The following is a 20,469-nucleotide window of genomic DNA, read 5'->3' on the forward strand; positions in this document are numbered from 1 at the left end:
CACACACACACACATACTAACACACACACATACTAACACACACACACACATACTAACACACACACACACACTAACACACATACTAACACACTAACACACACACACACACACATACTAACACACACACATACTAACACACTAACACACACACACACACACACACACATACTAACACACACACACACATACTAACACACTAACACACACACACACACACATACTAACACACACACACACACACATACTAACACACTAACACACACACACACAGGTCGCTATATACAGTAAACTACGGTTATAACGAACTCAAAGGGACCACTAATTTTAGTTCGTTATAACCGTAGTTCGTTATAAGCATATATACAGCATAACGAAAGTAAATAGTCGGGACAAAAAAGTAGGTTCGTTATATCCGTCAGTTCGTTATACGCGTGTTCGTTATAACCGTAGTTTACTGTACGTGTAATAATCTTTGTGTACATCAATTGCTTGATAACGGTGTTCGAACCTACACCGAAACGTCGCTCCTTACTGTAATAAAGAAGTTGTTCTTTCATATACTAGTATCTTATCCTTACTACGTTTAAGGATAGGCTGATGGAGAAGATATGGCGAGTGGAATGATGCGATTGTTGTATTGAATATATATTCTGGGGTATTTAATACAAACAATGTCGCATTTGGCCACCTCATTTACAACGACAGTAATGGAACACTTGACGTGAATAGCCAATCAGCATTTAGCAAAAACCCGTAATGCTCAGTGCGCATATTACTGACAATATTCCCTCCTTGGCAGTGCCCCTATATGGGTAATTATTAAATATTGTTTTGTTTTCTGTCAATGTGATCTTGCAACTTTTAGTCAAAATGCAATAGGCATTTCTATATTCCCTCAGTCCAAAATCCGAACACACCAATCTCTCTCCCGCCTCCATTTCACATTTATAAAATATACGGGGGAAATTACATCCCGGTGCCTTCAGTGCGTCGTCAACGTGCGGAGTTGAATAGACGGAGCCCAGCTCAGGAATAACTCTCACCTCGCCTTTTACCGGAAGTGAATAACGTCCCTTTATTCGAAGAATCCACGTGCTTGTGTTTTGACAAATTCGCGAGAAGATCGTCTCGTCTTTACACACAGAAAATGGTTATCCGAAAGAGAAAGGTATGTGTTCACTCTAGCACTGGTTACAAGATGTAACACTCACCAACGCATCTTTCTTACGTCATGAAACAACGCACTGTAGGCCTATAGATTCAGTGACGAATATTGGGACAGCTTTCGAACTTTAATCGTGATAAATGGCCCTTGTTCACGCTTCTAATTGAAACATATACATGTGCTCATTATGTGGATCTTTAAATGTATTATATATGCTGTTTATTTATTGAAACATTCTAATTATGAAAGATGTTATTGACTAACTCGTTACTCAATATTGCATATAGTATTCTTGATGATTACAGTATGAAAGCGGAACAACGCACTGTATTAGACTCAGTGACGAATTCCAAGTATTATTGGGACATCATCGTGATAAATGGCTCTCGATCATGCTTCCAATTGATACATATGCTTATTATTTGGATTTGTAAATGTATAATGTATGCTGTTTATTAATTGAAATATCCTAGATCTAATTCTGAAAGATGTTATTGACTAAAACATGATTATACCTTATACATTAAAACTAGTCGTTACTCAATATTGCATGTAGGATTCTCAATGATTTCAGTATGAAAGCGGAACGGCCACTGCCTACATGTCCAGGAACAAGGCAATCAAGAAATTACAGCTCAGCCTCCCTGACTTCAGGTGAATATAGACTTCAATAGGCCAGTTAGACAGGTGCTTGCCCTGGAATACTGTTACACGACATAGCCTTACACACAGATGACATCGTTACTGTGTCAGCTTGCTGACAGGGTTACCACCCTTTGGTCATAAGGATTAGAAGGCCAGTGGTTCATATCCCATCGCAGGAATATGTTATGTTCGCTACATGTTGATATAGCAGCGCTAACCTCTTTGGTTGTGGATGAACCTGATTAAGCATCCGGTCTTGTATAAAAAAAAAGTCTGTGGATCGAATCCAGACATTGGACTCGATTTTCTTTTTTGTCCACTGCATTATGGTCGTTCGTGTTATATATCCTAGGTTCCTACTGTTAGATATGCTCCTCAAACTATGGCAGTTCTATTTCACTGCTGTAAACCAGTTTATTTGTAGACTTGGTGTAGGGCTGTTTCATGCCTTGAACTTTGTATCCTTGCATGCCCCGTTTTTTTACATTGCTGATATTTTGTGATATGAGTAAATCAGAACTTAAATTGGCGTTATCTCTATTGCCCTGTCTGTAAAGTTCTGCTGTTTTCAAACACCTGATTGGTTTGGTACTTGAGTATTTTTCAACATATTTCTTGGAGGTCAGCATTAAAACAGTGGTAGGGTAGCCTAGTGGTAAAATCATTCACTCATCATGCCGAAGACCCAGGTTCAATTCCCCACATGGGTATAATGTGTGAAGCACATTTCTGGTGTCCCTAGCCATGATATTGCTGGAACACTGCTAGAAGCGTCGTAAAACCATGCTCACTGACTACTGAGCTAACTGCCATTCATTTCCCAATGATTGCCAGCATGTCACATGATTATGTTGTCAATCGAGCGGAGAGATTTTACTTTAGGGGAATTCCTCAATGTCTGAAAATAACGTCACATAGGGATGGCACCATCATATGACAATTCTTTTAGAAGGATTGTGTATACATGTATATGGTGGGTCACGGAATTGAAATGTCCATTCAAAGTTACAACAGAGAATGCTCTACTTACTAAAAGAAATCACTAAGCTCCAAACTATCATGTATTGTGAAATCAAACCACACTGCATCAAGCGATAACCCTGTCATCAGCATCTCATCTAGTCTTAGTCAAACACACGCCCCAAAGTTCAGAGATAGTTCATAGGAATCATTTTCGAGATGACCGTTGTCTGGATTTTATTCCAATTCCAGCTTTACTGAGTGAAACTTCTATTTCAATGAATCAAGCTGTCATTTTATGACTTTGCAAGACCAAGGGATGTTGGTTGGTTTGGTTTGTTGTTTAACGCCGCACTCAGCAATATTCCAGCTATATAACAGCGGTCTGTAAATAATCGAGTCTGGACCAGACAGTCCACTGATTAATATCATGAGCATCAATCCACTCAATTGGGATCGATGACTTGCATCTACCAAGTGAGCGAGCCTGACCACCCAATCCTGTTAGTCGCCTTTTACAAGAAGCATAGTCATCTTTTAAGGCAAGTATGGGTTGCTGAAGATCTTTTCTAAACCGGCGTCTTCACGGGTCATCCAAGGGATGTAACTCCCAATGGAATCTTTGGAATGGATGGCACCACGACAAAAACAACTCTCCTAGAACAACTTAATATAGTTTGATTTAAATAATGAATTTTGGTGTTTCAATGGATTGTTTTTTTTATGATTTATCATTGTTTATGTATCTGTCAATATAGGTATTATAGTTGTATTTGTTGACGTTCATCTTCTGATGAAGACAGGGCCTCACATGAGCAAGTTTACCATGAAGTGCTTCGCATATCATGGAATTTGCTCACATGAGGCACTGTCTGTATCATCTGATGAACGTCAACAAATTCAACTTCAATCCTGAAGTGAAGGAAGGTAACACAGTGATACATAGCAGTGCATACCAGAAATATGTTTTGTCTCAGGTTAGCTGTAGATTATAACTTATATCATTATTACCATTATAAAATCCAAAGAAATACACTTATTTACATTTTTTCTCAATATAGCAACCCGCGTGCACATATATCTTATAGTCAAAGGTTCAGTGGTAGAAAAAAATGAATAAATAAATAAACCTTAGTTAAAACACCCAGAAACCATGGTAACCCTGATGATGACAGATAAATGTTTTTGTCCGTCCAGGCGCTTGTGTATCCTAAAGGGCATCTACCCCCATGAACCCAAACACAAGAAGAAGGCCAATAAGGGAAGCACTGCGCCCAAAACATTCTACTTTGTCAAGGACATCCAGTTCCTGTCACATGAGCCCATCCTGGCCAAGTTCAGGGAGACAAAGGTGAGTGTTGGATCACATGAGTAGAAGGTCACTGTGCCTGGTTCGTCTAATAGTCACCACCTCTGTGGTCTTGTGGTAGAGCACGGGTGGCCCAGCCATCTAACGCGCCACGATTCGCTGTGCAGAGTTGCGTCCCTTGGGCGCGCCAGAAACCTATGATTGTGGGTTCGAATCCCGGTTCGCCCCGATTATGTTTCTAGGTTTGTCAGCACCATACCCGTGCTCGTGGGTTTCACCGCAGTGGTAAACATCTGAGACCTGCATCACTTGGGGCTTTCCTCCCACATTAAGCTGACACGCCACGATATAACTGGAATACTGTGAAAAGTGGCGTTAAACCCACTCACTCACTCACTCTTGTGGTAGAGCATCTGCCTTGAGAGTGAATGTCTGTGGTTCAACCCTGACCCGTGTCATACCAAAAGACATTAAAATATGGTACTTGTTGTTACCCTGCCTGGAGCTCTGTATTAAGGGGATAAAACAAGGACTGGTTGGTACACTGTGTCTGATTGGGTTCTCCATGCTAAACTGTGGTGTCTCAGTGGGGTAGCACCAGCAGCCACACATCTCTGTACTAGTGCAATCATCTCAAACCCGACATTGGGCCTGTTTCACATCGCCTCCCCTCGTGTACACTGACTATGCAGCATTCTGTTTTCAAAACAGATGAGGATTCCTGGGGGAGGTGTCCTCAGCAACCTATACTTGTCATAAGAGGCGACCTAATGGAATATTTCTGAGTGCGGCATAAATCCTTAAACAGACAAGAGGAATCTGTTTCCAAATTTACAGAATAACAGGCAATGGGGAAATGTCTTATAAGACAACTGTAGTTGACACGATCTGTTCAAGTATTTGGCCTCATCTTTCAAGTATTTGGCCTCATCTGTTCAAGTATTTGGCCTCATCTGTTCAAGTATTTGGCCTCATCTGTTCAAGTATTTGGCCTCATCTTTCAAGTATTTGGCCTCATCTGTTCAAGTATTTGGCCTCATCTGTTCAAGTATTTGGCCTCATCTTTCAAGTATTTGGCCTCATCTGTTCAAGTATTTGGCCTCATCTGTTCAAGTATTTGACATGATTATCATGATGATGATCCTTGAGTACTAAACCTGTGCTCGCGGGATTCACCGAGGTGGTAAACATCTGCAGATATTTTGACTTTCCCCCCACATTATTGATTAAGGGAGGTGGGGTAGTCATGTGGTGAAAGCGTTCACTCATCACGCCGAAGTCCTGGGGCCATACCCAACATAGCTGCAATGTGTGAAGACGATTTCTGGTAGATATTGCTTTATTGTTGCAAAAAGCGCTGTAAATTCTTACACCCTCATTCCTCCAGCATAAAGGCATGTTGTGATATATATATGAAATACCAGGTACTGTTCATATTTACTTGGCCCGTGAAAACCTGAGGTAGAATAGATCTTCAGCAATAAATGCTTGCTGTAAAAGGCGACTATGCTTGTCGTTAGAGGCGACTAATGGGATCGGGTGGTCAGACTCGCTGACTTGGTTAATGCATGTCATCAATCCCAATTGGATGGATGAATGCTCATGATGTCAATCACTGGATGTCTGGTCCAGACTCGATTATTTACAGACCGCCGTCATATAGCTGGAATATTGCTCAGTGCAGCGTTAAACAACAAACAAACAAACGACAGACATCATATTCATTCACTCACTCACTCAAAGGGGTCCATGTTCAGACTGTCTACAATCTGTATCAATACAAGTCACAGACTCAACAAAACAAAGCAAGTCTGACCCGTTTTATTTTTTTCCAGCACTTCGTGAAAAGATTAAAAAAAGCTATTGAAAAGAAAAATTCAAATGCAGTTCGTCGTATCCGAGCCAACAGACCAAAATACAAACTGGATCATGTTGTTAAGGAAAGGTATGTATTACCGCAGTGCACTTCAGACAAGTACATCAATCATTTTACTGTAATGATAAAATACATATCTTGGTAGTGAGGTCGCCATGGATACACACCTGTTTGACGAGATGGTGTATGTTGCAGATACCCAACATTTGTGGATGCGCTGCGGGACACGGACGACTGCCTGTCCATGTGCTCTCTCTTCGCCACCTTTCCCAAGTCATCAAAGACACATGTTGAGTTTATACAGCTCTGCCGTAGACTCACAGGTAACCATAGCAACAAGGCAGTACAAGGTGGCAAGGGCCGTTCCACGAAGCAGTGTTGGGGCTATAAATATTGTAACTCCCAATTCTTTACTGTCATTCCCTGTGTGATGAGACACAGGTAACCATAGCAACATGACCAGGGCTCCGTTCCACACATCAGTATTAGATCTATGACCATCTTTACTCCTTACAATAGTCTTAGCGGTAAATTGCTCTGTGGAATTGAAATCTCACTTTGCAATAACAAGCTGACACAAACTGGTTGGCTTTCAGGTTTAGGGGCAGTGGGGTAGCCTAGTGGTTAAAGTGTTCGCTCATCATGATAAAAGGGGACGGGTTCGATTCCCAACATGGGTACAATGTGTGATGTCCATTTCTTGTGTCCCCTGTAGTAATATTTCTGGAATATTGCTAAAAGCTGCGTAAACCATACTCACTCACTAACTTTAAGGTATGATATGACAATTTTTCATGTTTTCATCAGTTTAGTAAGGATCTTGAATGAAAATATCATTGGTGTGACCTGGGGTGGAACTAGACACTCTTTTGCATTATGATATGTCTTGCGATAATAAGGTAGTGTTATGTTACGTAGTCATGGTAATGGCTGACACTTCAGATTTTCAGCAGCCATCATCAATAACCGAACACGTCAGTGTTAAGAACATGACTGAGATGTGTGTTGTTTTTGTTTCAGTGGAGTTCATGCACTTCGTGATTGCGTCCAAGTCCCTCAGGAAGGTTTGTTGTTTGTGGTCTCAGGGGTCATATAATAGCAGAAGTGAATACAGAAATGTATCGCAGTATTGCAAAGTGATGTTTTCTGCTTTGTTTAAAGTAAAATCCTTGTATCGGGTAGATGGAGTATCTGGTGTGTACATTGCCAAACTATTTCATTGTTTCTTAGGGTACATACAGAATAATCTGTCAAACACTGTCAAACACTGTCAAGCATCTCATACCAGTGCACGGACTGCCTCCGTGGTCTAGTGTTAGAGCGTCTGCCCGGAGAGCGGAAGGTCCTGGGTTTGATCCCTGGCCGCGTCATACCAAAAGACGTCAAAAGATGGTCTTGTTACCCTGTCTGGCGCTCAGCATTAAGGGGCTAAAACAAGGACTTGTCGGCTCGGAGTCAGTATACTGTGTCTGAGTGGGGTATTCATGTTAAACTGTGGCATGGTATCTCAGTGAGCTAGCACTATAAATCGGCATCAGCTCGGACTAGTACAAGCAGACACACACACACGCACGTCGCTATATAAGTGCAATAATCTTGGACACGACGTTAAACCCAATTTCATCTGACCTCACCTCATACCAGTGCATTGTCGGTAAATTTTATTTATGATGTCAAAGATGTTTTTATGGTTTAATGTAGCTTCTGTCATCTGTCAAACCTGTGCTTTCCTACAGTTGTTTTAATAAAATAGAAAACTACAGACAACAATATGATACAGACGTTAGGAATAACATCGTTCCATCTCAGAATTGTTCGTATCTTGAGTTAGAGTTGAATATCACATACCAAGGCTTAGAATAAGTGAGTGTAGTCCCAACGGATAACCATGATTCCTCTTAGCTTATAAACAATGCCTTCATGTTTTAAAGATCTCATTTCACCACGTTCGCTACACTGAGTATTGTGTTACCACTGGTTGCCATCAGATTATGTTGTGGTCAGTGTATTCCTAAAGACATGTGATGTTATTCCACAGGTGTTCATCTCCATCAAGGGAATCTACTACCAGGCTGAGTTCCAGGGCCAGACAATCACGTGGGTCACTCCCCACAGAGTGGGGTTCCAGGTAAGGCTGGTACACCCCTGCCACAACGTCCAACATGGCAGACAATCACGTGGGTCACTCCCCACAGAGTGGGCTTCCAGGTAAGGCTGGTACACCCCTGCCACAACGTCCAACATGGCAGACAATCACGTGGGTCACTCCCCACAGAGTGGGCTTCCAGGTAAGGCTGGTACACCCCTGCCACAACGTCCAACATGGCAGACAATCACGTGGGTCACTCCCCACAGAGTGGGCTTCCAGGTAAGGCTGGTACACCCCTGCCACAACGTCCAACATGGCAGACAATCACGTGGGTCACTCCCCACAGAGTGGGCTTCCAGGTAAGGCTGGTACACCCCTGCCACAACGTCCAACATGGCAGACAATCACGTGGGTCACTCCCCACAGAGTGGGCTTCCAGGTAAGGCTGGTACACCCCTGCCACAACGTCCAACATGCCAGACAATCACGTGGGTCACTCCCCACAGAGTGGGCTTCCAGGTAAGGCTGGTACACCCCTGCCACAATGTCCAACATGCCAGACAATCACGTGGGTCACACCCCACAGAGGGGGCTTCCAGGTAAGGCTGGTACACCCCTGCCACAATGTCCAACATGGCAGACAATCACGTGGGTCACACCCCACAGAGGGGGCTTCCAGGTAAGGCTGGTACACCCCTGCCACAACGTCCAACATGGCAGACAATCACGTGGGTCACTCCCCACAGAGTGGGGTTCCAGGTAAGGCTGGTGTACCCTTGCCACAACGTCCAACATGCCAGACAATCACGTGGGTCACACCCCACAGAGTGGGGTTCCAGGTAAGGCTGGTACACCCCTGCCACAACGTCCAACATGGCAGACAATCACGTGGGTCACTCCCCACAGAGGGGGCTTCCAGGTAAGGCTGGTACACCCCTTCCACAGCGTCCAACATGGCAGACAATCACGGGGGTCACACCCCACAGAGGGGGCTTCCAGGTAAGGCTGGTACACCCCTGCCACAATGTCCATCATGGCAGACAATCACGTGGGTCACTCCCCACAGAGTGGGGTTCCAGGTAAGGCTGGTACACCCCTGCCACAACGTCCAACATGGCAGACAATCACGTGGGTCACTCCCCACAGAGTGGGGTTCCAGGTAAGGCTGGTACACCCCTGCCACAACGTCCAACATGGCAGACAAGTCTTTACACGTCTGTAAAAATAAACGACAGCTGATCGGGGAAAACACGGCTGTTAATAATTGTACTCGCAAATAATTCCTCCTTAAGTAGACAATGAACAGAAATACATAAATATTAATGTAATTAGTACTTTATTTCAGTTTACAATGCTAATCTAGTAACATAAATAGTCACAAGTAACAAAAGTCTAGCACAGTTTCCACTAATATACAATTCCACGACTAGTGCTATGACTTGTACATATTAATAGTTGTTTAATGAAAGATAATTTCCAATGCTTTTGGACCAACAATATTGGCTTGACTTCTTGATTTTACCACTGGCTACCTGGAAAGAAATACTTGTAGCCATATGGCTACTTGGTAAAAACTTAAACTTTGAGGCCTGATGTTTTTGCATAATAGAGGTATAAAGGTAAAAACCAGTGTATACACTTTACAGGAAACTTGTGTGTGGTTTATTCAGTGTAAACACCATTTTTTAAGTTTATATCTCCATCACCACAAAAAAATATTGAAGTCAATTCCGAAGTGAAGATTTGCTCTCAATGTATCACGCGGCTGTTTGTATGTCATCGTGACCAGATGGTGTTGAGCATTGCTTTTGCCGTCGACCACTGGTTTGCGAGACCAAGAAAAGATTATTTTCAGGCCACCATGATATAACTGGAGTATTGGTGACTTGGGCGTAAAGTGTTATTCACTCACTTCTAATACATTGTGTTTTATTATTTTTAGGGTCAAGTGCCAGATGTTGACTTCAAAATCATGCAGATATTCGTGGAGTTCTACACGACTTTGTTGGGATTTATCAACTACAAGTTATACAGCTCTCTCAACATTCACTATCCTCCACAGGTTGGTGTGCCTTAGTACTAGTACCTCTCTTACAGATAGGATTGTCATGGCTGGTTTCTGAGTTAACACTGTCAGATATTACCGCTTTACTATGATATATATTGCAATATCACCCATAAGGGCATGGCTATAGGTGAAATATTTGCAGTAATTCTCACTGACCATTAAAACAATTGTTCCTATTTTTTCATTGGTTGAATTAAGTACCTTGCCAAGGCTTGGAACTTACGAAGTAAATTCACTCTGGTGGCTTGTCCTCTGAATACATGTACTACAGAAGTTTAGCAGCATGCTGCAAAGTGGAAAGTTTCTGCTCTACATATGGGTAGACTCCACACATGATATCTTCTCAAGGCAAGGGAGTTAACTGACTGTAAAAGACCAGTTTCCACCGAAACTAGTCTGGAATTTATGGGCTTGAAGATGATCAGAATGTTGATCAAGATGTATATTGTAATAAAACTTGTCTTTGCAAAATGTATGAGATTATGTGAGCACCTTGATTAAAACATTAAAAGATTTGGAAAATATCTGTCAACGCCCCTTTGATGGTACATATCCTTTGCAAATCCCGCGATCGACAGAAATCTGCACTTTGCGTCCATGTTGTTTCAGGTACTGGATGTCGATTTCGTAACACGATTTTGATTTAACTATGCATAGACACCATAATTTTAGCCTAGTACAGCAAAGGTGGAAACTGGACCTTTTTTTCCCCTTGCCTCGGGAACATGCACACATGAATGCGAGGCTCAGGCAGGATGAAGAAGAACGTCACTGGCATCGGCAAGATTTGTAGTCATCATTGTTAGCAACACCTTATGATCAAGCACACTTATAATAAGGGGAGTGCTAAATGATGACAGGTCCCATGCCCCGGATGTAGCCAATCCAGTACTCTGTCTCACTGTGTGTGTGTGTGTTTCAGCTGGCGCTGGACGGGGAGAAGAATGAAGACGACACAAAAGGGAAGTGCCTGGAGTCAGAGCAGCGGGAAGAGGTGAGGCATGCTGGGATATTGCTTACTATAGCGTTAACTCGAGCGTGATGATCTGGTTAGAAATGATCTACAGCACACCATGTTCGTCCCCCGTGATGATCCGGGTTAGAAAAAGTCTTCTGCAACCTATGGTTGTCATTGGATACGACTAGTGTTTTCAGGTGGTCAGTTTCACTGACTTGGTTGATGTATGTCATCGTATCCCAAGTGCGTTAATCAATGCTCATGTCAGTCTCTGGATTGTTTGCTCCAGACTCGATTATTTATAGATCACCTTCAAATAGATGGAATATTGCTGAGTTCATTAATCAACAAACAAACACACAAACTAACACTCATGAAATATTGAATGACAAAAAAAGATGGAATACCTTTCACATCGCTGTTTATTTACACACAAATTAATATCATAAACACCCATGAAGATCCGGGGTAGAATAGGTCAACCCATGCTCATCCTAAGAGGCAACGGGATCGGGTGGTCAGTCTCACTGGCTTGGTTGATGCATGTGATCATATCTCAATTGCATAGATCGATGCTCATTATGTCAGTCTTTTGAATGTCTGGTCCAGGCTTGATTATTTACAGACTGCCGTCTAATGACTGGAATATTGCTTAGTGCGGCGTTAAACCACAAACAAACAAATAATATGATATAGGCAGCACATGAAACACATGCGTCTATTGGTTCTATATTTACTGTCTTAAATCTGGACATACATCGATAAAATATTTTCATTTCTGATTTTTCGCCAGATGAATATCTGACATTTCCCATAATGCACTTTCAGCGTCTGGCTGCGTTCACTCAATCACTGCAGACTATCGGAAGTCCGGACCTGGACGACCACCTGATCGATGACTTCCCCACAGCAGTGGTGAGTACACTATCCAGCCAGGTCACAAAGAGAGGCCACATGTTCCATGTTTAGTTTGGTTTAAAATTAAATGAAGGGTTTGTGGACGGAGTTGCAGTCCTACACTGCAAGTATTGGGTGGTCGAAGGTTCGAATCCCATATTAGCCTGGTTTGGGTCCATGGTTTGTCAGATCTGTGAAGGTCCAGGTCAGAATAGGTCTTCAGCAACCCATTCTTGTCGTAAAAGGCGACTAACTGGATCGGGTGGTCAGACTCGCTGACTTGGTTGATGCATGTCATCGCATCCCAATTGCGTGGATCGATGTTCATGATGTAAATCAGTGGATTGTCTGGTCCAGACTCGATTATTAACAGACCGCCGTCATATAGCTGGAATATTGCTGAGTGCAGCGTAAAACAACAACACACACATGCCCTTGGGTTTCACTGAACTGATTAATGGCACAAATGATCAGAATCTGGATGTTTCAACCATTTCTTATCGAATAAGAGAATTTATGGATGTCAACTTCTTTATTTTGAGGATTATGACATAATGTGTTCCTCATAATAAAGAAGTTGACATCCATCAATTCTCTTCCTTATGTGTATCACTTCTAAATGCCTTTCAAAGACTTGATTTGTTATCTAGACTAGGTATCAAAATTTTCATATATGGGGCTCCGAAAGAATAAGATCAATTTCGGCTTCACGCCACTTTACTTCACTGAAGCCCACCAAACTTTTTCCCTGGACCATGTCAATAGAAAATATGACTCATTCAATCTGTTTGCGTTGGCTTCTGTGTGACTGGCATTAAACAACACTGACTCCCTCATTGTTCCAGTCGGACGACCCGGACATGGTGGAGAAGGCCCAGGTTGAGGCAGAGAACATGAAGAGGCTTCAGAGTCTGTTTAAGGGCTGCAAGTTCTTCCTCAACAGAGAGGTGCCGAGGGAGACGCTCACATTCATTATCAGGTAGGTCCACAGTGATTTATGTATTGGAAGCCCCCGCGGTTTTTTCCGACCCCCAGGGCATGCTCTGTCTACCAAAACCGAGGGAAAGTGTTTTTCCATGCTTATAAACCGAAAAAAGAAACTTAAAACAACATTTATCAACATTTTTATGTTTCAAACATACTTTCCATTAACCTTAGGAAACGCGAGTAAAATATCTGTTGCTGGGGTACGGATCTTGAAAAGGACATTCTAAAAACCAGTGCGGCTTATCAACACCTCTGTAGCCTCGTGGAACACTCACTGGGCTACAGATATGAAGGTTGCGAGTTCGATCCTCGGGAATATAAAGAAAACTTTTGTCGTTTGATTTTACATTTCATTACATGCTACAATCTGAACGGAAGTTACATTAATAAAATACCCAGGACATTATATAAAATCCCTGGGATATTACAGCAAATATGACTTGAATATCCTATAAAATCCCTGGGATTTTATATAAAATCACAGGGATATTATATAAAATCCCAGGGACATTACAACGTCCCTGTTTATGAGATTTAACCCGACTGGAAAGTAAAACCTCACAATAGGTTTTAATGCCTATAGAAAGAAGTCTCTTACTTAATAGCGATCCCAATGAATAGGTTTATAAAATGAGTAAAAGTGAATACACTCTTGATTGTCCAATGTATTAAATCCCATTCTTTTTTCATAAATACCCTGTAACCAACTGCCACCAGCTCGAATATAATGATGCCAATATAGACGTCCAATAAAAAACACAGTTATTTAAAGGAGGCCGGCATATAACCATCTGTGAGTTTATACTTCTTTGATAACAAAAAGTGATAAAATACATATATGCCAAAACAGGCCGAATTGAATTCCTACACAGAGTTATGGGAATTGAAGAGCCACATAAACAAGAGGTCACCTGACTGACAGCTGGGTTAATGCTGAGTGCAGCATTGAATGACAACCAATTCTGGGCGTAATTAGAATCAGGACTCGAAAGGAGCTGAACAAAATTCACAATTTTGGATAGTTTTTTAACAATATTTATTTGAAATATTGGTTGTTATTGTGTTGATATGTTCTTGTTTGTAGGTGTTTTGGAGGCGAGGTGTCGTGGTTCAGTTCAGTCGCTGTTGGTGCTACTTACCAAGAGACTGATGAGACGATCACGCACCAGGTGGTTGACAGACCCAAGATGGACAACCAGTACTTGTCTCGGTAAGACCAGGAGTAAACTGCTGTCTTTATGCTCATACTATGTATGTGCCCATAACTTAAAAAGCAATATTTCTGGAGCCCAGTTGTCTCCCATGCCAGAATTCACTCTGCAGAGTTGCCTCCCTTAGGTGTGCCAGTAACCTATGATCATAGGTTTGAATCCTGGTTTACCCTGATTTGGTTTCTTGGTTTATTAGAAACACACTTCGTTTGTACACCAGACTGGTAAGTGTCCAAGCCTTCATCTCTTCAGACTTTCCCTCCACATCAAGTAGACACGCCGTGATACGTGAAAAACTGTTCAAAGCGGCATATGTCCAAACTGACTGTATATCTGTTTCTGCTATAGTTGTTGCAAATAATTGTTTGGGAGTTAAACTGTGTAATTATACGAATGTGTTCATGTACTCCATACATATACGCGCTACCATGTGTAGTCTAGAAATTGCTGGAATATTGCTAAAAGTGGCATAAAACAATGCTCACTCACTCACTCAGGCTCGGTGACTTGGTTGACGTGGTATCATTGTATCCTGACATCATAGGGCGTTGCTCATAATATCAGCCACGTCCTTGTCTGATCCATACATTTACAGGCCCGTGAAGATCCGGGGTACAATAGGTCTTCAGCAGCCCATGTATGCCGTAAAAGGCGACTAACGGGATCGGGTGGTCAGGCTCGCTGACTTGGTTGATGCATGTCATCGATCCCAATTGTGTCGTTCGATGCTCATGATATCAATCACTGGATTGTCTGGTCCAGACTCGATTATTTACAGACCGCTTTCATATAGCTGGAATATTGGTGAGTGCGGCGTTAAACAACCCAAACATACATTTACATGATGTACAGGTCAACGTGATATTGTCACTGATATAGCAGGGTTGTTGTTAGCTGCTGCATTAAAAACATCAAACAAATTGCATCCAGCCCCAGTGGATGTGTATCAGGTTAATGTTCACACACATCGTATCCTTCCCCAGGTACTACATCAGGTTAATGTTCACACACATCGTATCCTTCCCAAGGTACTACAACAGGTTAATGTTCACACACATCGTATCCTTCCCCAGGTACTACATCAGGTTAATGTTCACACACATCGTATCCTTCCCCAGGTACTACATCAGGTTAATGTTCACACACATCGTATCCTTCCCCAGGTACTACATCAGGTTAATGTTCACACACATCGTATCCTTCCCCAGGTACTACATCAGGTTAATGTTCACACACATCGTATCCTTCCCCAGGTACTACATCAGGTTAATGTTCACACACATCATATCCTTCCCCACGTACTACATCCTACCTCAGTGGATGTGTATCAGGTTAATGTTCAGACACATTGTATCCTTCCCCAGGTACTACATCCAGCCCCAGTGGCTGTTCGACAGTGTGAATGCACGCATGCTGCTCCCCGTTGAGGACTACTTTATTGGCGAAGTGTTACCACCTCATCTCTCGCCATTTGTGGATGAAGACGAAGGGGACTATATTCCACCAGAAAAACAGAAGATCCTTGACAAACAGAAGGGAGTTGATTCAGGTAGGCGGTGTGGATTTCCTATTGTTTTTGTGACAGCTACTTAAGGTAGGCCTGCATGAAAGTGTATATGTTCGCTGTGTTTCCTGCTGACTGATGCACTGCATGCATGGCACACACAAGGTGAGGGTTGCTGGTCACAGTATTGAAGCCATCTTCCTGAGGCAAGGGAGTCCAGATTCCACCCTTGTCGAACTAGGCTGCAATTATGGAGTTATTTTTTGGCTGAACTAACATGCATAGTTCAATCAAATTTTCGTAACGAAATCGACATCCGGTTCGTAAACTGTCGTGCAGATTTCGGTCGATTGCAGTAATTGCAGGATTTGCAAAGCATGTGTACTGCCAACTGGGCTCCAATAGATATTTTCGAAATCTTTTCATGTTTTTAATCAATGTGCTCATGTGATTTGATGCACTTCGCGAAGTAAGACCCGTTTCATCACAACATGGATTTGATTATCGATCAGATCATCTTGACTGGGCGCTGCCATTTTGTTTAAAGCAAATGCAAGTTATATGAGAGATGGAATCTGATTGGTCAATAGGATGGACATAGCATGGACATAAATCATAATAGTCACTGGTGGCGCTACAATCGAGCCCATAAATTCAAGCCTGGTTTGGCAAGGGTGGAGACTGGACTTTCATAGTAAATTTATTATCCCAACATGGCTCTAAGCATGATTTTCAGTATGATTACCTGAGCTTACTAGACGAACAGGGCTGTACTAGACACAGGTTTCCTACAGGGGAATTAAGTCACAGACTTCATGACAACTTTTGGGCGGTTGGGTAGCCTGGTGGTTAAAGCGTTTGCTCAAAGGCCCGGATTTGATTCCCCGCATGGGTACAGATTGTGAAGCCCATTTCTGGTGTCCCCCTGCCGTGATATTGCTGGAATATTGCTAACTGATCATGCCCATTTCAACTTTAAGTATTGGTAATATAATGAAATATCAAGACCAATGTCATGCTATAATACTGATAGTGCCATGGTAATCATTAACTTAAGCTCATTTTGATCAATATGCATTTAGTTGGAAGAGACGTGGACATTTACATTGAAGGAGATCAGTGATAACTATTAGATAATATTCAGACCTAGCCCGTTAACAACAATCCTCTGAATCGAGGAAATTGTGCATGTTTGGCCAGACATCCTGTAAAACGTCTTTCGATGTGTCCAGGTGTTGGGGATGAGTCAGAAGAAGAGGAGGACGAAGACGATGAAGACGAGGAGGAGGAAGAAGGAGAAGAGAGTGATGAAGAGGAAGAAGGCGAGGACAATGAAGACGAAGAAGAAGAAGAAGCAGATGATGATGAAGAGTCTGGGGAGGAAGACGATGGAGAGGAGGAGGAGGAAGGTGAGGTCATTCAAGACTGAACATGGTAAAGTGGGGTGCATATGGCATACCACGTAATATTCAGATCAAATGCCTTAAATCAATCATTAATTTATTGTATGTTTTAATTTAATTCCTATCATGCAATAATTACACTATGGACATGATGGAAGTAACTGTTGCATGGTGTGTTCGTATCCACCTTTAGGCTGACTGGAACAGAGTTGATTACCCGGCTTTAGGCTGATCCGAACAGAGTTGATTACCCGGCTTTAGGCTGATCCGAACAGAGTTGATTACCCGACTTTAGGCTGATCCGAACAGAGTTGATTACCGCCTTTAGGCTGATCCGAACAGAGCTTCAACTACCTAAATCAAAGCCAGTTGATTGCAACTGTTGCGGACATCTTGTCCTCATGTTTCTTGAAATTACAATGTAAATGACTAAATTATCAATTTCTTCAATGTTTTTTTTGTATGTGGAGTAGACATGATAGTCTATTGATAATCATTCTGATTGTCGAGATAATCATCCATATGACGGATGATTCAATCAATTACTTGTATAATCAAGCACTTATATCATGTCGTAAATGACGGTATCACATTTTGTACATGGTTGCCATTAGTTACAAACATTTTGTCTATAATTGTTCAACACAATATCGAGAAATTAAGGTAAATACAAACAGAGGTCTCCTTGTTTCAGAGAGTCGGAGCCAGGCCAAGAAGAGGAAGAAGTCTGAACCGGAGGTGAAGGTTGGTACTGATTGTACTATGACACGTGTGACACTTGTCCGGTTACTAGTTTATCTCAACAATAAACAGATAAAAAGTCCCCTTTGGGATGCTGTGCTAGGACAAGGTTGTAAAATACGGTTGTCTGGAAAGATTTCATTACTTGCTTGTCACTGTGTCTCACTCTGTCAGAAGAGAGAACCCTTGTTCGAATAGGCCCCTAGCACTCAATGAGGTACGAGGCGGCTTGACTGTCACCGATGGTGAGACTGGGTTAATTGTATGTCATCTCAGTCCGATAGTTCTCATTCATTCATTGACTACTTTGCCTGACTGAAACTCCGGTATTTAATGGCAAACCTGACATGGATGAATTGTTGTGGACTTTGGCATAAAACAAGATTCACTCACCTGGAATGTTTTGGTTTTGATTTGTATGTTGTTTAACGCCGCACTCAGCAATATTCCAGCTATATGACGGCGGTCTGTTAATAATCGAGTCTGGACCAGACAATCCAGTGATTGATATCATGAGCATTGATCCATGCAATTGGGACCGATGACATGTATCAACCAAGTCAGCGAGCCTGACCACCCGATCCCGTTAGTCGCCATTTACGGCAAGCATGGGTTGCTGAAGACGTATTCTATCCCAGATCTTCACAGGCCTCACCCATGATGTACCTGGGTCTACTTTCAAGTCCAGGGGACAGGCGGTGATAATGTTGAGGAGTGCACGACATGAACATGGGGTCTCAGGCTGGTACGTGTGGCATGCTGATTACCAAGTATTTACTTAAGCCTATTATGGATGGGGGTTACGATGTTAGAGAGGAGAAAGTCAGCCATTGACGCACTGAACTTTGAGTGTATTTCTTGCCAGAACAGAAATGTCAGTAATCTGTAACATGCAATCTACAGTCTTTATGAATTTAGTTATCCCATCCATTCCAAATTTGTAGACCCGTGAAGATTCCGGGGTAGAATAGGTCTTCAGCAACCCATGCTTGCCGTAAAAGGTGACTATGCTTGTCGTAAAAGGCGACTAACAGGATCGGTAGGTCAGGCTCGCTGACTTGATTGATGCATGTCATCGATCCCAATTGCGTGGATCGATGCTCATGATATTAATCACTGGATTGTCTGGTCCAGACTCGATTATTAACAGACCGCCGTCATATAGCTGGAATATTGCTGAGTGCGGCGTTAAACAACAAACCAACCAAATTTGTAAGCATATAATTTTCCATCTGGTAAAACCCTGACTGACTCACTCACTCGGTTGACTGTGTTTTTTAGAAAGCCAAATCGATGTCGGTGCAGCGGGGCCGTGTAGAGGATGTGGACGTCAACGCGAAGCTGGTGAGACAGGAGGCTGAGGAGCGCCGCCTGGCGGAGATGATGATCCCGAAGAAGAAGAAGCGGCTGTACCAGAAGATCATGTACAAGCGCAAGAAGCAGAAGCAGGAGGTGTGTAGGGACTGGAGTCTGTAGGAGGGGTCCATGTAGTGACAGGAGTCTGTAGGAGTGGTCCATGTAGCGACCAGAGTCTGTAGGAGTGGTCCATGTAGGGACCGGAGTCTGTAGGAGGGGTCCATGTAGGGACCGGAGTCTGTAGGAGGGGTCCATGTAGGGACCGGAGTCTGTAGGATGGGTCCATGTAGAGAATTAGGCCTGTAGGAGGGGTCTATGTAGGGATTAGAGTCTGTAGGAGGGGTCCATGTAGGGATTAGAGTCTGTTGGAGGGGTCCATGTAGGGACGGGAGCCTGTAGGAGGGGTCCATGTAGGGAGAGGAGTCTAGTCAACACTCCACTCATCCACTATTTTTGTTTCAGACTCGTGTGCTCCAGGAGAAGAGGGAGAAGATTGAGAAGGCAGCGAAGCAGGAAAAGAAGAAGAAGAAGAAGACAACATGAAGAAGCTACACACGGATTATACACTTTGTCTGGAAATACAAACATTGGATTGGAAGCAAAATGACCCTCCCGGAGCTGGTAACTGGAATATCTCCCCACTACCTGGTGAATACTAGATTAAGTGTCTCCTATGAAATAACAGAAGATGACAATGTTGCTGATCATGCTGATGCAAGGAGATGTGAACTGTGTATCCTTGCAGCACAGGTGAATCCTGTCAGGCTTGCATACAGGAAGGATGGGATCGAGTGTCTGTTGTTGTCATGCCTTGTACTGGATTACCAACTCAGTACAGGGAGTGGAACTAAAGACCAGTGTGTTTAAACATGTTAAGGTAATTATTTCTGAACTTTCAGTTATTGCATAGTAAATGCAATTGAAATGTCCAAGTCAACAGGACAGTGCTGGTATGTCACTGATAGACTTATGCATGATAACCTTTGTGTATATAACAATGTACAATAATGAATAAAGGTGCGATATTGTGTTTCTGTCTTGGAAACTAGTTCCTGAACTTTGTCTTGAAGGACAAAGTGTCCATTAGGCGTTCATGGTATGCATTGTGTTTCTGTCTTGGAAACTAGTTCCTTAACTTTGTCTACAGAAGGACAAAGTGTCCATTAGGCGTTCAATGGTATGCATTTTGTTTCTGTCTTGGAGGCTAGTTCCTTTACTTTTCCACAGAAAGACAAAGTCTCATTAGGCGTTCATGGTATGCATTGTGTTTCTGTCTTGGAAACTAGTTCCTTTACTTTTC

General features: G+C 42.6%; 1 protein-coding gene across 1 annotated transcript; it reads left to right on the plus strand.

The window, feature by feature from the left end:
• The first annotated feature begins 1,042 nt into the window (after window positions 1–1,042).
• LOC124141667 (pescadillo-like) lies at window positions 1,043–20,199 on the plus strand. The gene is made up of 17 exons (XM_046509715.2): window positions 1,043–1,168; window positions 1,740–1,819; window positions 3,968–4,121; window positions 5,915–6,024; window positions 6,151–6,278; window positions 6,976–7,019; window positions 7,994–8,083; window positions 9,987–10,106; window positions 11,035–11,106; window positions 11,899–11,985; window positions 12,813–12,946; window positions 14,039–14,164; window positions 15,530–15,714; window positions 16,902–17,078; window positions 17,767–17,816; window positions 19,095–19,265; window positions 19,632–20,199. Exons 1-17 carry the CDS (start codon window positions 1,148–1,150, stop codon window positions 19,710–19,712), a joined length of 1,830 nt encoding a protein of 609 aa, XP_046365671.1. The 5' UTR covers window positions 1,043–1,147; the 3' UTR covers window positions 19,713–20,199.
• Window positions 20,200–20,469: the final 270 nt, after the last annotated feature.

The sequence above is a fragment of the Haliotis rufescens genome, unplaced genomic scaffold, assembly GCF_023055435.1.
Source record: "Haliotis rufescens isolate VD_foot unplaced genomic scaffold, xgHalRufe1.0.p SCAF_21, whole genome shotgun sequence".
In the NCBI taxonomy this organism is placed as follows: Eukaryota; Metazoa; Mollusca; class Gastropoda; order Lepetellida; family Haliotidae; genus Haliotis; species Haliotis rufescens.